General features: G+C 43.0%; 1 protein-coding gene across 8 annotated transcripts in view; it reads right to left on the bottom strand.

Moving 5' to 3' along the window:
• The window catches only part of epha3 (eph receptor A3), a 75734-nt gene that overhangs the window by 32130 nt on the left and 27015 nt on the right, over positions 1-16589 (bottom strand). For all 8 annotated transcript variants that reach the window (XM_078091387.1, XM_078091388.1, XM_078091385.1 and 5 more), the window contains exon 4: positions 1333-1488. In XM_078091387.1, the coding sequence (XP_077947513.1) occupies positions 1333-1488 (156 nt within the window). The remainder of the gene's footprint in view (positions 1-1332; positions 1489-16589) is intronic.

The following is a 16589-nucleotide window of genomic DNA, read 5'->3' as shown; positions in this document are numbered from 1 at the left end:
GTTCAAGCGTGTTAAGTCACTGAGCCAGTAGCAGCAATTACACCAAATCATATCTCAGGATCTGCTAACACAAGGTGAAACTCCATTAAGAGAAAGTGGCTTATGAATGCATTCTATCATCACTGCATCTGTTATTAGGAGTGAATATTTCATGTATGTATGTTCTTCGTTAGTAATCTGACCCCGACAAGCCTCTGGCCGACCTGACTGCCCTGACCAAATCAAAAGCTGTGATTCATACAAGATATTAGCTGTGCAGGCAATCATACACCAATCACACATGTCAAAACAATAACCGGACATGTGTGATATGAATTACGGTGTGTAATAACGGGAGATGTGTGTGTGTGATATTAAATGTATTGGCATTATTTCTAGGCTCTTTCCAGCCTCCTACTGGTCACTGGAGATCACTAGATTTTTGAAAAAAGGAAAAGGCCAAAAAAAGGCAGCTGAAACTGAATTATTGTGAGCAGACATACTGTATAAACACCGTCAAGACAGCTGTTACCCAACACTTTGTGTTGGATGAAACGAGTCCTTGTCATTTTTTTTCATCAGTTTAGTGTTCTAATTTTTCTGCCAACATTTTCAAATTTCCAGAATCAATTCTAGACAACCTCTATCCCACCGCTACCACTATGATCATTATCTTCTAACAACTTATCTACTCATTCGCAGCTCAATCTACCCCAATGAGGTGAAATTTGCCTAGTTGACAAGATGCCGTTGAGATAATCTCAACAGGGGCCGTCCGTGACTGTCGTTCTGATTAGGATCCTGTCTATGGCTGGGGGCATTGTTTTGTATTTTATAGTGCTCTCAGCATGCTGCGAGAATTCATTTTTTTCTTCTGTATTGCCATCCCATCTAGTAACAGATGTATCCCTAACCTGATATCAGGGAATGCAGTGACTCATAGCTTAATGGGGAGATGCCTTTTGGAAAGCTCGCGGGAGGTCTCTGCATCTGCACCCCATTTGCATCGGAGGGATTCAAAAAGAGTCACGTGGAGAGAGGAAGGTGATGAAGCGTGTTTGGGAAACCACGACTATGGTGACCTTTAAACTAAATATCAGGTGAATGAGGACGCAATCTTCTGCAATATACGAACCCAACAATGAATGACATACTGTTTACTAAACAAATACACTGGATTGAATCTGGAGTCTATACAGCGTGCATACACAATATCAATCTGTACTATAAGCATAACAATATGAGGCAAAGGCAAACGTGGGCATAGCATTTGAAACCATTCCCACCATGATAGGACACTATCGCCACACTAAACACACTAAACGCAATGCTGCGATATTGAAGCACACTTACGGGTACAGGCCATGGATGCAGGATCTCCATCGGCACGGAAGTAGTTTTTCTCACAGCCGCAGTGCAGCGACCCCTCATGGTGTGAGAAACTATGTGGCGGGCACTTTGCACACTCCGTATTTCCCAAAGTAGATTTGTAGAAACCGGCCCTGCACACTGGAGACAAAAGGACACAGACGGATGCATGAGTGTCATGCACATAGATGGCCGTCTCATTGCTGCACTCTTTTGCAGGTGCACCTGCAAGTAAGAAATTAAGGATTATTTAATGCACACAATGCACGCACAACACACACACACACACAGACACATTAAAAAATGCTTTATTATATTGAGGTTGTAGATTTTAAATAAATCTGCTGAACCCATTGACTGCTGTTTCAAATAAAAAAATGGAATTGTCTTTTTCTCTATTTCTCTCTTCTCTCAGGAGGAAATAGATGAATAATGCAAATTGTCCCCTTGGATAAAAGGACTGTTCTTTTTAAATATCTGTTAAATCTGCAGTCAGCATCTCTTTTAACTCCAACTCACCACAAATCTGTTGCAATATGTGCAAGTAGTGTGATGCCACCTCTACAAAGTATATTTCATGTGTAAGTGTATGTGTCTGTGTAGGAAGGGAGATCAAATGCAACATTCCCTGATGTGTTCTTTTCACATTTCTGTCTTAATTTAGTTCAACTGCACTTTTTATTTTGTCTTATTTTATCCTCTTTAACAAGTGTATTTACTGTCGATAACCGGTAGGGTTCAACACCAACGGCACACAATAACTGCAATTTCAGAGAACACGGGTTGAATTATTCCCAAAATATGGAGGAAAATAGGAGTTCAGAATCAGAAAATGTCATATGTTTTTGATATATATAATAGAAAAGGGGATTGTGTTTATGGCTTTTGAGACACTATTATATGACGATTTGTATCAATGCATGGTTGAACAACCATTCGCGCAACTTTGTTTTTTCTAGTATCGAAAACATATACAGTGTAAAAAAAGTATTAACTGGTAAACATTCAGGTGCCTATGAATAAAATTGAGTTCCTAGCATGAAAAGCACTTCACACAGTTACGTTGACGGCGGAAATGAAACGCCGCAGGTGTGGTTGCATTCAGGGAAAATCTACTTTTAGGAAAATCTGTCAACTTACTCCTTTTATAATGCTTCAAATATTTTCTGTATATTGATTTATTTAGTTCTTATGCTGCCCATCCCCTACGTCATAACCCACAGAATGCACAGCAGGTGCACACACACACACACACACACACACACACACACACATCTTTACAACATGAAGGAGCCAAATAGATCAGGCATGTTCTCTCTCTCTCTCTCTCTCTCTTTATCTCTCTCTATCAGGGCACACACACACACACACGCAGACATGCACATACCAGATAAAAAGAAGTGTCTAGCCACAATAGCGCGGAGGCAGCAGATTGTGTGGGCTCAGCAGAACAGGTCTGAGAGATCCCACCGGTACACAACATTCTTCTGCAAAAGCCGACCCTGCTGACACTACTGCCACAGTCATTACTGGCTCTGGCAGACCGAGGTCCCACGCTGCCTTAAACACTACTCTTCCTCCCCTTTACAGTGTGGCGTTGAGTCGGCATCAATGCACGCGTGTAGGTCCGTGTGTGTGTCCGTGTGAGTGACAGAGTAATAAAAGGAGAAGTGAGCTTAAACAGCCTAATATAATCCTACTGATGGAATGACAACCACAGCACTCGCTGGTTAACACAAAACAGACCACCCTGATTGGTTGACGTATCAGGAAATGAAAGTTGACACCCGGCACCGACATCCAATCGGGTGAGAGAAGCAGCAAGATAACTCCTGGGTCAGCAGAAATGCACGAGTAGGAGGAGAGAACAGGACTGTAGATGAACAGACAACAGTCTCGTTGCGGCGACCATCTGGGATCTGATCCCTCTAAGACCGGCAGACCGAGCACACATGCCCCGAACGAAGACCAGACAGGACTGGGAGTCTTTAGGACTGAATACAATTCAAACCACTTAGCACATCCTTAATATAAGAGGAAGGAACATGTCATAAAGCTAAAATCTTTTGGGCCTTCTGCAACCACTGGAGGAACTTAACATCTCACTAGACACGGCCAAGTCAACACTCCACAAACGTCAGGAAAACAGCCTCATTTCCACTCGAAAGTAAAAAAATATACGGGACCCTTTAGTGCGTTACACATCCGTGAAACTTATTAGGCACACACAGGATCACATAAACTTGCAATGTAAAACTCAATAAACAACTGCATTTACGGTGTGAGGTTTTTATATGACAGTGAAGTGATGTGTTGCATTTTCCTGACTGCAAACTCTTAAAAAATATTTTTATTAGAGTAGAAAAAGGATAATAAAGGCTTTTTCATCCCTGTGTGTCTGCGAGGATAAAACGTAGCTCTGACAAAGGCTGATGGGAAAATGAGAAGTGCCTTGTAGGAGAACTACTCACGTAGAGGAGAACCAAGTTGTGTTACACTGATATTCACCAGCAGTGTATGCAGGCCCATGAGTGGATACTAAGATACTGTATGTATGTGTGTGTGTGCGTGTGTGTGTTAAGGCACCCCAGGAAATAAAACCCAGCACCTCAGCAGATGACAGAGTATGTGTGATTAATTAAAAGATCTCTGTGTGTGTGTGTGTAAATAACATATACACTTTTCACAAGAGCATCACCTCCTTGACAAATAGAAAGAAAATGAAATATTTGCAGAGGAGAAAAAACATGAAGGTTATCCCCCTGAATCATCTTTTATTTATTTTCAAATCGATACCAGCAGCAGGAACCGCATGTAAGGTCTGTATCACTGTATCCCTGTAAGTAGTCCTTTGTGACACGCAACGCGCGCACACACACACACACATTACATTTTTACACTTTAAACCCATGGCAACACAACGTCTTGCTACTTTTGACGTAATCACAGCGGAAACACAATCCCTTTGTTCGCTTTTAAAGAGCGGTGCACATTTACACGCACACACACACACACACACACACAATCATGCACATGGGTACATGTGCACACATACAGCGGCAGCAGCCACAGGATATGCTGCTTGGAAAATAACTGGGGCTGCAATTTGCTCAATCGATAGCGTAGGTCATGGGACACCCTCATCAATAATTAACACGGCTGCTGGACGGTCCAGTGGTCACATTTCCTGTCCCTCGGTTTTACGACATCAAAGTTGACAACCTAACCTGACCTTGATGAGACCGAATTATTTTATCATGCATCTTTTAAATGGGACCAATTTTTGAGACCACAAAGAGAGTTAGTTGTCTAAATGTTGTGATTTGAACGATATTTCACAATAGAAAACACGTGAGCAAAGATTTCACTTAACATGATACTTCCTGACCTCAAAGGATACGTGTAAATGAACAAAAGTGGGAAAGTACCTCTTCCCTTAACCCTCCGTTGCATGCGTGAGCCCATCCCGAAGCTCAGGATTTGGTCTCCATCGCTCTCTGTCTTTCTCTCTTTTGCAAACTTGAAGGTTCCGAGCGGATGCAGCCGGAGCAAAACGCCGACCCAACAATTGATTTCCTCTTTCCACACCACCTCTTTTCTTTTTCATTACAACAAGATCCCAATGACTTTCACTCCCACTCTCCTCCCCTTCCATCTTCCTCCGTCTCCACCTCCCCTTTCATCCTGCCCACCCGCCTCCATCTTTTCTGTGGCTTTGCCTTCCCTTTCTCTTGCTCCATCCTTCCCCCTTTAATTGGAATAGCTCTCTTTGAAATGGAAAAGTTATTTACTTTGACAGCTTAGGCATTTGGCTAGCGGTCTTCTCGGAGCCACTTGTAATGTTACTGGAAACATGGCAACAGTAAACAGCTTGCCCCCTGTCCTGAAATCCGCCTTTGGTACCAATAAACAAGCCACAGGAATCTGGAAAAGGTCAAAGTCTTTGATGAAACCGTGGTACATTTTGATGGGAAATTTAGCCGCTTTATACTCGTGTTACTGTTGAAGAGAAGTACGTTTTGCCACGACGCCGCCAGATGAATGAGAAAAAACACAAATATGCACGCACGGCTCCATTTTCATCAACTCATAAATGATGATCCTTTTTCCAGCCATCGGAATATTAGCAGAGAATTGAAGAAATTAATGCTTTATGAAGGATTTGTGGCATGTTTTTCTCATTTAAAAAACACTGAATTTTGGCACAAAATACATAGATACATATTGTCGTCTGCATAACTTTTCTGGCCAACAGAGAGAGGGGCACAGACATCCATAAAGCTGAATTACAATCAATTTATTAAAGCTAATATGTGCGTAACCCTATAAAATGAACTCATTCCTGTCACACATACGAATGAAAGCAATCATCAAAATTGATAGGTCGTGTGTTGGGGCAAATTACTGCGCATTCCATCCATCATACGTTCAATTATTTTGTCATTTGGCATAATAATCACATTGGGACCATGTTGGGAGTCTTTTCTCATGTCAGTTTGGCGAGCCAATGAGCTGTCGCAGGCCAGCCCGAGCAGAGGAGGGATTCTGTACAATGGCAGGTTTCCAGAGCAAATATCCATCAACTAGAGGACACATTAACTATCCACACTAACCCTTTAAAGTATTTCTGATGAGAGCTGCCAAAGCTAATCAGAGTATAATGATGGCCTGTGAGGAGCTCTCAGCTCTTTGGGTCGTAATTGCAGATGACTCTTATATTGTGGTCGTCTCTGTCCTGCGCTGGCGCTGCACTCGTAGAACGTGGATCGGGGGGGATGTAGCTGCAAAATCAGCAGAAAAAAATGTAAATTTCCTGTAACTGCTCAAATGAATCACTCCTCTGTGGAACATTATGAAATGAGCACAACCATTGACGCATTAGACAATGGAATGGCCCACAATTTTATTTTAATGCTAATAGGAAATAATAGTGATTGATTAATAGTACGAGTGAGTGTACATTTCTGTATCCATGCAAATTAAATTAATATAATTCATCAAATGGCAACCTGTCAGCCAGAATCTCACAGCCCTTCTGTGGGGATTTTAACCTGAAAACAATATTTTCCCTAAACTAACACGTACAAGTAACTGGACTGTTGCCTGTGAAGACAGAATTTTATTTTGGGCCGTCGACCTTTAATGAGCTGAAAATGCCAGCTGTTTGTGGATCACCAAACAAAAACACACGAAAGATGAAGATTGAGGTTTTGTATAAAATTGAATAAATATGATGCATCACCATTATAACAAATTACGATAATTGCTCCCTGTTTTATTTCGAGTGAAACTTGGCTCGAATGTATCACTGAAACGCAACAATAAACCAGCTTTGAGATGAGAAAACATTCAACAGTAACTAAGTTTCCCAGATCATTTAAAATGAGGCCACCACATTGATTTCTGACCCCGATGTTTAGTCACATAATTGCCACGACCTAAAAATCTGCTTTTTCAGCAGCCATAGAAATAACGACAGTTGGCCTCATCTGCTGCAGTGATGCCGACGTCCAGATTTTGATGCTAACTGCGAGCTAAACAGCCTGGAGAGGCCACACTATTCAACTCTGTTTGTCTATACACACTCAAAGAGACTCTTCTGCCCTGTGTGTGTGTGTGTGTGCGTTTGACTCAGAGCCCTGCATTCTAATCATTATACCACACACCGGCAGTTTGTGTAAAGAAAGTGACCATGTGTAGGTTTTTGTGGTTTAGTTGTGTGTGCAACCGCAAACTGGCACAGCAGAGCTTAATTAAGTGATCTGATCCAACAGTGATTTGCATGATAAAGCAGCCTGATGAGGAGGATAAGAGGAGGGCGAAAGGAAATTGAAGACAATGGAGGGAGCTAGAGGAGGTGGATGAGAGGAAGAGGAGGAGGAGGAGGAGGAGGAGGAAAAAAAGAGTGTTTTTGAAGTTCTTCTTTGAATGTGGAAGACGGGAAATACATTTTCATAAGCAAAAACACTACAAGTCACACAAGTCACACATCATACAAACAGTTCAGATAGTGTGTGTCTTTGTACGTGTGGTTTGTGTGCCTCAAGGTTGAATGATTCAAGTGTGAACTGACACGACTTTCTCATCTCATTGTCGAAATTGTCAATTCATAAAAGCTCTGCTTTGTGCTTGGGGGAAACTTAGCAGGATCAACACATCAGATAAATTGAATTAAAATATATTTGTTTGCTGAGCTGCGGCACTTTGGAATGAGCCTGGGACACTATTTAATCTAATGAAAGATTAAGGGAGATAAAAAACAGGGCAAGTACGCCACAAAGCCCGACACACGTGGATGCTGAATCCAACTTCCACACTCCAGAGATCAGCCAGGTCAACACAACAATCAGCCCGCACACACACACACACACACACACACACATAAGTTGAGGTTATAATAATTCCTATCACAAGGAAGAAGAACTTGACACATATAAACAGAAATTCATCCGTCTTCATTATACATCTGTCCATGTAACATATTGATCACGTTGCCCCCCCCAAACTGTGTGTGTGTGATAGATTGGGAGATGGAGTCAAAAAAGAGGATGCCATCGAAGAGATCGATGGCAGAGAGCGAGCACACGAAAATATAAGATATACGATCCTTGCACATTCCCACACAAACCCCGGACACACACTCACAATAACCCTGTTAGTCTTGATTCATCCCACAGAGCACCATCACACTGGTATTCCTACGTGTGTGTCTGTGTGTGTATACGCATGCATTGTGTCGTGTGTGAGATGACACTGACCTCTCAATGCCCTCTCGCTTCCCCAAACACAGACATACACATTCCCCTGTTACACACCTTGGAAACGTACACTACACAACCACATCGGCCTTAAACCCCTTCGCCTCCACTCATCCTTTACCGGACTATTGTGCTGCTTTGAATGCAACTGATAAACAGCCATGTACACCAAGCACACAAACACACTAGCTGTCGTCATTTCAGTGATTTAGAGCCGGAGACACCATTGTGCTATAATCCCATGTGTGACAATGGTAACCGGTGGCAACCATGCCACCCATTTCCATGCCGATAAAGGGGAAAGTTGATGTGGATTCTTTGCTTTTCCATCCGCAATGATGAGATTTATACAAAGTATTGTCAACGAAAGTATAACTAACATTATTATACATAATTAGTCCACTACAGTGTATTTGTTTTCTGTTATGGGTCCTAGAAAATTAGCTTTTCACAGTTAAATCAAATTCAATTGAAACGGAGGAATACTTTTATAATGAGTGACATATGGATGATGGGAAATTGGAGGGGGAATACAGGGCAAAGAGGAGCTGGCGAGGAAAGACGGAGAACAATCAAGAGAGTAATTCCAATACCATTAGCATATTTCAACCACAAGTGAATGTGTGTCTATGTGTGTGTCTGAGTGAGTGTGTCTGTGCCAGGTTCTCCCTCTGTGCCCAGGGACACTTTTATTGACTAGTGCCAGAGAGGACACGCTCTCTACTTTAAGAGAAAATAGGCCATCTAGAACGCTGTATGGACACACACACACACACACACACACACACACACACACACACACACACAATGATGGTGACCCACTTCGCTAACTGTGTTTAATCGGCAGAACCTAAACAAAGATCTTGATGTTGGGCACTTTTCACACTGATGCAACACACCACTTGAACGCGATCACTAAATACACTCTTCTAAACCTCTGATATACCTTCATATTTATTTTACCACACAGAGAGATAAATATCAGCTTTTTTTTTCTTCATGTAGCAACATTTACCTCTCGTCAAATACAGTAAATCTTTTGTGTCGGAAACTCGTTAATTCCAACTCTTATAAAAAATAACTTCTATTTTCTAACTCCAGTTTGAGGTCCTTTGAGTGTCTAATGTAATTCAGATCATTAAGCGTCCATATGGCTGCTGACCCTGAGTCTAAGAGAAGCTCCTCTGCCTGCTGAGGTCTGTGTGGATGCAGCGAAGCCCACTAGGGAAGACCACTTTCAGTGCTGGAACACCTGAGGACGGCTGAAGGGCACACAAACATACACACACACACACTGACTCACACCTACACACAAGCCCTGGTACGTGGCTGCTGCCATATGCTAAAGAGCCCCCGGGCTCCTCTCACTTTCAAACAACATGACCTTGTGGGTTTGGGATTGCCCACCGTGTTCCTCTCACTGGGGTCCGTTCTACCTCCAGTGGAGAAGCGATGCTGGGACAAACGTCTCCTGGCGGTGGCTTTTCTGGTCCTTGGGGAAATATTGTAGGATGAAATTTCATGACAAACACACTCTCCAAATCTGATAAGCACAACTTATTGTTGAATGTCTTGCTAAATATTGTTTTGAATGTGGATCATTTCATTCTAAAATGCCAAACGGGTGCTAAGCAGTGTTAAATTCCAGCCTCTGGTTTGCTTCTGTTGCTACAGGTGACTGCATTAAGTAATGTCCGATCGGCGACGATCAGAAGGGTTTCTAGTTTGCATTGCTCCACTGAAGCTGTTTCTTCACGTTTTCGGTTCATGTCATCTTAAACGTGTATTACTTAGATTGAAACACAGCCCGTGAGGGATGCATGTGTGTTGACGCATCATAATTTGATTAAATAAGAAAAAAAACAGCACTGATCAGAGAGCCACAGGTTTCATCATGTAATAGAAATAAATCAAAAGTGCTACAGGTAAAATAACTGACGAAATGCCACTTAATTGTCTCACATACCATTCCAAAGCAGCACACTTTACCATATCTGATTACACCAGACAGGTATTTTACATGCATCTCATCAGGTCTCACCTTGAAAGGGAACATCACCCAATGAATCTCTGACAGACGCAGGAAGGTCAGAATCTATTTGCTAAGGTCTGAGAATTCCGTGTAACAGATTCCCAAAGTGGCTTAATGGGATTCTCCTGCTTTCCGCAGGGGGATAAAATGGGAGGCAATTTGATCAAGGTTTCATATAACAAAATAATAATTACATTCACAGCTTCATGCCAATGTCGCAGCCTCATGCACTCGCAGTAATGAGCGTTCAAATTGTCTCTTTTGAAGCCTTGTGATCTTCCGCCTGTGACATTCTTCTGTGAGAGCAAACAAGGGGCGAGACAGGCAAAGTGATAGACATTCATTTATTTTTAATTTTCTTCTTGTCAAACTCCAAAACAAAACACTTATCGGGAAATTCTAACTAAAAACAAGATTCATGAAAATTATTTTCTATTTTTTTCTCGACTTGTTACCTGAATTATACTACAGAAATAAGATATTCTTACTTTAAATGTCTATTAGAAGTTGTCATCGGCGGGGAATATTAAAATAAAAGATTACTTCTTTTTTTACGAACATTCATGGGAGAATGTGATCATGTGGTGTTGATCGAGATGAACGCTGAGGGTGTTTCCTTCCCTCGAACCCAATGCATGTTGGGATATTGTCCAGTCCCAGCATGCAGTGGCTCAAATTCAGGAATGAATAACTCAACTCATAATCACTTCTAGCTGGTAAACGCAATTCTGAAATACCAAAATGAGGTTTCCTTGTGCAACAGGGACTATCAGTGCATTAGGGGGGTAGTGAACCACCATGAATGTGTGTCTGTCGTGCATGTATGTACAAATACATAGAAATGAGTGTGCGTGTGTGTGTGTGTGTGTGTGTGTGTGTGTGTGTGTGTGTAAGTGTGTTAGCAGCGGGATTCCTGAGGCAGGTGTCTCAGCAGTGGTTGGGGCAGAGCAGTAGTAAATCACTCCTCATCTGACACACATCACCACGGGGTGTCCAACCATGTGTTACTGCTGAAAGAGAGAGGGGGGCAGAGACAGAGAGAGAGAGAGAACCGTCGATAGCGGTTACTGGGTCATAGATAAAGAAAATCAACCTCTCCATAAATCACCATGTTATGAGTTGGGTTTAAGTTATTCATGTGTGTCAGTGTGTGTGTGTGTGTGTGTGTGTGTGAGAGAGAAAAGAGAATATGAATATATATATGCATAGTATGCCCTTGAAAGTGTGTTTGCTGCTGCATGCAGCGTGTGAATGTGTGTGTGTGTGTGTGTGTGTGTGTGAGTGACGGAGCAGCGCAGGTGAACCACAGACAGAGCCAGACATCCTGGCACGAACCAAGTACACATCAAGACTCTCGCCTTACCCCGCCTCTCCCCTCCCCGACTCTCCCTCTCCCATCATCCTGAGCGTGAGCATGGTATGCCACACGCATACAATCACACTCAAACACACACACACACACACACATGCAAGCGGCTGCTGATACAAAAATATAAACAATATCTTCTGTTTGAATTATGTGTGTGTGTGTGTGTGTGTGTGTGTGTGTGTGTGCGGCGATGAGTCACTGCTGACGATGACACAATGCTGCATTGTGACCACGTGGGTCGTTTCAAAACTACATCTCTGTTCTAATCTTAGAACACACATAAATACACACACACACACACACACAATACGCTGTAGAGATGCATTATAGACTTGGGAAACATTTGAAAGCCAATTAGAAATAAAAATAACTACAACATTTTTAAAAGAATCTCTCGGATGAGAGACACCCCTGAGAAGATGTAGAGGAATAGAAGAACATCTACAATGTAAATATAGATTAGACATAATTGCAGCCATTGCCGGGTCATAGACGGACCGTGTGTTGGTTTTCATCCTTACGGCTTTCCTTAAAATTACCTCGGCTTAAGAACACAACAATTATGTTTCCTTGCAGAGCAGGGGGGTCGGCAACCACGTTCTCCTCACCTTCGTCCTCTTGAAACGACGCTCACAGACTCCACCAGAGTTGCTGCAGAGTACGCACAGCTCGCACAAACACACCTTTTGCGTCCAAAATGACACGTGCAGGCAGTGGGAAGCGTTCGCCCGCTCACATTACATTGTTACAATATTATCAGCTTGTGCGTTGTAATATGGGATGTGGTGTGTACCGATCACTGGCATCTCCTGAGGACAGTAATCTACACCGAATGAAATCGTCCTTTGTGTGCACACACAGACACAGACATCCGACCATCACCCGAGGAAGCACTCGTTTCGAGCAGCAGAAACCAACGCTGGACTCACATGGCGAAGACGATATTGGCCTTTCAACAGAAATTAAATACGGGCTCTTCTTCGTGGTCCGCAGCTTTCTCGCTGACCACAGCCAGTGAAACTTAACTCAACACTCTGTAAAAGACGCAATGAAACCTGCCTCGACCCCTCTTAGAAAAAGAGGGGGGGGTTTTTGTGTCCTGTGATGGTCCAGATGCTGATTCAGGCGCTTCACCCGCCCCGGGAAGACGACCGTCGTGCAAAAAGGAAACGTCAATCATTCCACGAGCGCATTGTGTTACCATGGATGCTAATTATCTCAGCATTTCATTCAAACTCTTCTCCTCCCAGAGCCCATAAAATGTGTTAACAGGCTAACAGTCTATGTGGCAAAATGTCAAATAGGACCACGGCAATAAACTCTTGTTCGGGAGGATTATCCTTTCATTTTAGCATCATTGGTTTGCGTTACTGTAGTTTAATGTTATGAGGAATGGCGAGAGCGTGAAAGGTTCTCAGTGCAGCAATTCATCAAGGCAGAAAGTGGACATCCATCATAGGGTTGCCAAGGAGTCTTGTGAGGAATGAACGGCCACGGCCCATTTAAGTTTGAACCTTTATTTGAATGCTTTTACGTATTATTTCCGTATTAAGGGCCATTAATAAGGAGTCAAGTATATTGTTTCTTTGCTGTTTGAAAATATTATTTGCAATTAGTGTAATATGTGGAACAACACAAAATGTTAAAAAAAACATCTCTCTTTCCCACACACACGTACACGCACCGTGTCCCTCCACACTGGGCCCAGTGACAGGCTGAAAGGCGAGAGTGATGGATGGGCAGGGCTTAATCACCTTTAATCAGCTCTGTCCTTGAATAATGATGAACAGACCCTTTTTACACACACGGAATGCAGAGAGAAAGAAGAAAAAGGGGAAGAGAAAAGATGCATTGTCTTGGTTGAATTCCTGAGTGGTGGCAGATGCCGTCCCTCCTCCTTCGCTTTCACTTCATGCGTCCACCGAGTCAATGCAGCGGATTCACTTCCTGTAAGGCGATGGCTGCTGTGTTCCTCTGCTTGGCTCTCACAAACAAAATCACACACGTCAGACGCCGTCTGCATCCGGACTGCCGTCTTGTTGTGTGAAAATCCACGTTAGTGTAACAAGTCCAGAAAAAGCGGATGCGGAAATAGGCTGCGAATCCAAGTGCCCGCCGCTGTGAATGCTACAATATGCTCTCAGCTCTCCGGTGGAGAAAAGCGCGCTGGCACTTGAAAGTGAAGTGCCTGTTGAATGCATTAGTTAATCATTTTGAACCATTTCCTGGTGACACGCAACCGATTTCATCTTTGCTCTGCGACGAGGTTAAAATGCTTCATCTTAAGCACTCATTTGAAATAGCAAATTCATTTTCCTGCACACTTAGTGCCAGCGCTGAATTCTGCCTCCATTAGACGCTGAAGACAATGAAGGTAAAACTGCATGAATCCAGCATTTCAGTAAACAACAGTAGAGTTAACCCCGGCCTCTTGACCCCTCCCACTCTCCCTTCAACCACCCCACGGGTTCCGTGTGGATGACAGGCAGCTGAAGGGCAGAGGATGAAGTGTGTGGGGGGGGGAGGGGGGGGCCCGGCGGGGCGGATGAAATGCAGGACAATGCCATTACAGTGGAGATGAGGACTGCATGAATGACCTGAGGAAATCATGGGGCCAGAAGGAATGTTCTCCTGCTGGGCGCACACATGGTATTTCACTCTGCAGAACAGTGATAACTCCCCCCCCAATAACAGCCACCCAGAGCAGCCCATCATTAAAAGGAAACCTGGTGGAGGGTTCTCATTGGAGGCAGATGCAGAATATGGCGCGGTTATGTGTACGCAAACGCACTAAAGCTGCACAGTGGTCTCAATCCTACTCATATTCTACGTATGTTTTTTCCTCTACTGCTCAAACAGGCAGCCTTAGTTAGGGGTCTCCCATTGAGATCCAAGACCGCCTCACGTGGCCCCGTGTTATAGGCCGGAAAGGAGGCAACAGCAGCACGTAACAAGCCCTTATGGACCGGTCTACAGAGTGTGTTACACACTCTTCATTGACAGCGGTCACAGGTTACTATAGTTCACCTGCTGAGAAGAGTCCTATGGTCTAAATGCTCCAGAGGACAACCGGAGTAGAGAGGACAGTCCACCAGAGGTCAGGTTATGGAGACCAATAGCTCCACAGTCGCTCACATCAAGGTCACGAGTAGCTGTGCTGATACGGTTGATGTAGCTCACTAGCTAACTACAATAAACACATCAATGTGCCTTTTTTTTTGCAAATGGCACAAACAACATGTGTCAAAGAAATAATGTGGGAAATGTGCCAGATCACAGTGAGCAGCACATTGACGAAGAGAAAAGAAAACGTTTCAGAACACAAGCTGCGCGTAAGAACTGACAAGGTGCGGACGCATTCCTCGGAAACCACAGGCAAGGAATTTACACGTGACAGAGAGAAACCTTATTTGCGATTTAATATTCCATGACGACTGGAAAAGTCTGGGCGTGACACCCTTCAAAAATGAGCTTCAGTTACCTAAGAAGTTAATAATTTGATGTAACATCATGTGGCCATTAGTGCTGATCTTTGAGAATTGGACAATTTTTGCAATAAGGCTCATTTGTATCGAAATTTGACAAGTTTAGTACAGAGGTTTATTGACACAACTTGGTCCCTCCAATTTCTGAAAGTCAATCTGCATAATTGGGGTTCATTTCCACTTAAGTTCTGAAATAAAGGACCCACTAGCTGTGATTTTTCCAACAACACACTGCATATATGAAAACATCTGAGCAGATGTTAAGAATCTAGTGAAATTAACTGAAAGTGATGTGGTGTGGCCCATCCAACTCAACAGGCTTCCTCATCGCTCCCATGCACTGGGAAGATGCTTTGCGTGCCACTGGAACCCTTCTTCTCTTTCCTTATTGTTTTTATAGGGGCATAAATAGGCGGCTAAATTAATGAGCCCGCAGAGACGGTGATGGAGGAGTTTGGGAATAAAGAAATGGGAAAGATGAAGGGAGTGATAGATGGCATCATTATAAAACAGCACATCTCACTGTACAGAATTGTTGGCTTTGGAATATGCGTGTTTCAGCATGTGCCAACTCTTGTCTCGCTTTGCTTGAATGTACAAACACACACACACACACACACACACACATACAAAGTAGACCGAGTGGAGAAAGCAATCAAAGCAGTTTGATTCAACATATTGACACACAGACACACAAACACACACACACTGGGCGTCATATACACTGACGTACGTACACACTTACACACTTAGTATGCGCGACCTGGACCAACCAACTCATGTGAAGCAACGCACATTATAGCAAAACACTTTCCCAGGCCGTGAGCCTTAACTCTCTCTCTCTCTCTCTCCAACACATACACATGCACACACATACACACATTACCATAATTAGCTCAACTGCAGCTATGTGAAATGAAGATGGTCTATTCTTTCCACACCTGGGGACAATTTACTGAGTATCTCAGTCAAGCTGAGCAGACTGGTAATTAACATGGAACCCTACTCAGTTGGATTGGGTGGAAGCTGAACTCTGCATTTAGGCATTGTTTTAGGTGAAAGGCTTTAAGGAGCCCATTATTTTGCAAAGTAGAATGAGCCGTTCTGTGCTGCAGCATCCTCTCACCAGAAGGAGTGAGAGGATGGCGTTTTTATCTTGGGAGTGAAAAACGAGTTACTTAAAAAGTAGAAGGGTGCTGCAATGAGCCACTCTCCTGTACTCTGTTAGACCCCCAGCAAGTAGCATCAAATTGGTTTTATATGAGAAAACTGACACATCTCTGACATAAATTGGTAGTATTTAATTGGTCCTTAACTGTGTTAATTGTGTGTCTGTGTTTCAGCAGCTGGCAGACAAAATACATAGTGGGGGTAAAATATCTACCAATTTCACCCCCCTAGAATTTGCTGCTTTCCACAAAAATGGAGACACTAGAGAATAGAATTATTTTATAATAATAGAAATAAATGGCACTGCAATATATCCTTAAAACAAAATAATAACAAATAAAAGAAAAAGAAAAAGTTTGAAAAACAATGCAAAGAGTATAAAAAAAAGGTTTATGGGAGGAGATTGACACACAAGCTAAAATGTGTTT

Source organism: Gasterosteus aculeatus, chromosome 16 (assembly GCF_964276395.1).
Source record: "Gasterosteus aculeatus chromosome 16, fGasAcu3.hap1.1, whole genome shotgun sequence".
Taxonomy (NCBI): Eukaryota; Metazoa; Chordata; class Actinopteri; order Perciformes; family Gasterosteidae; genus Gasterosteus; species Gasterosteus aculeatus.
The sequence above is the reverse complement of the archived record's forward strand: the minus strand, read 5'-3'. Positions and strand labels throughout refer to the sequence as shown.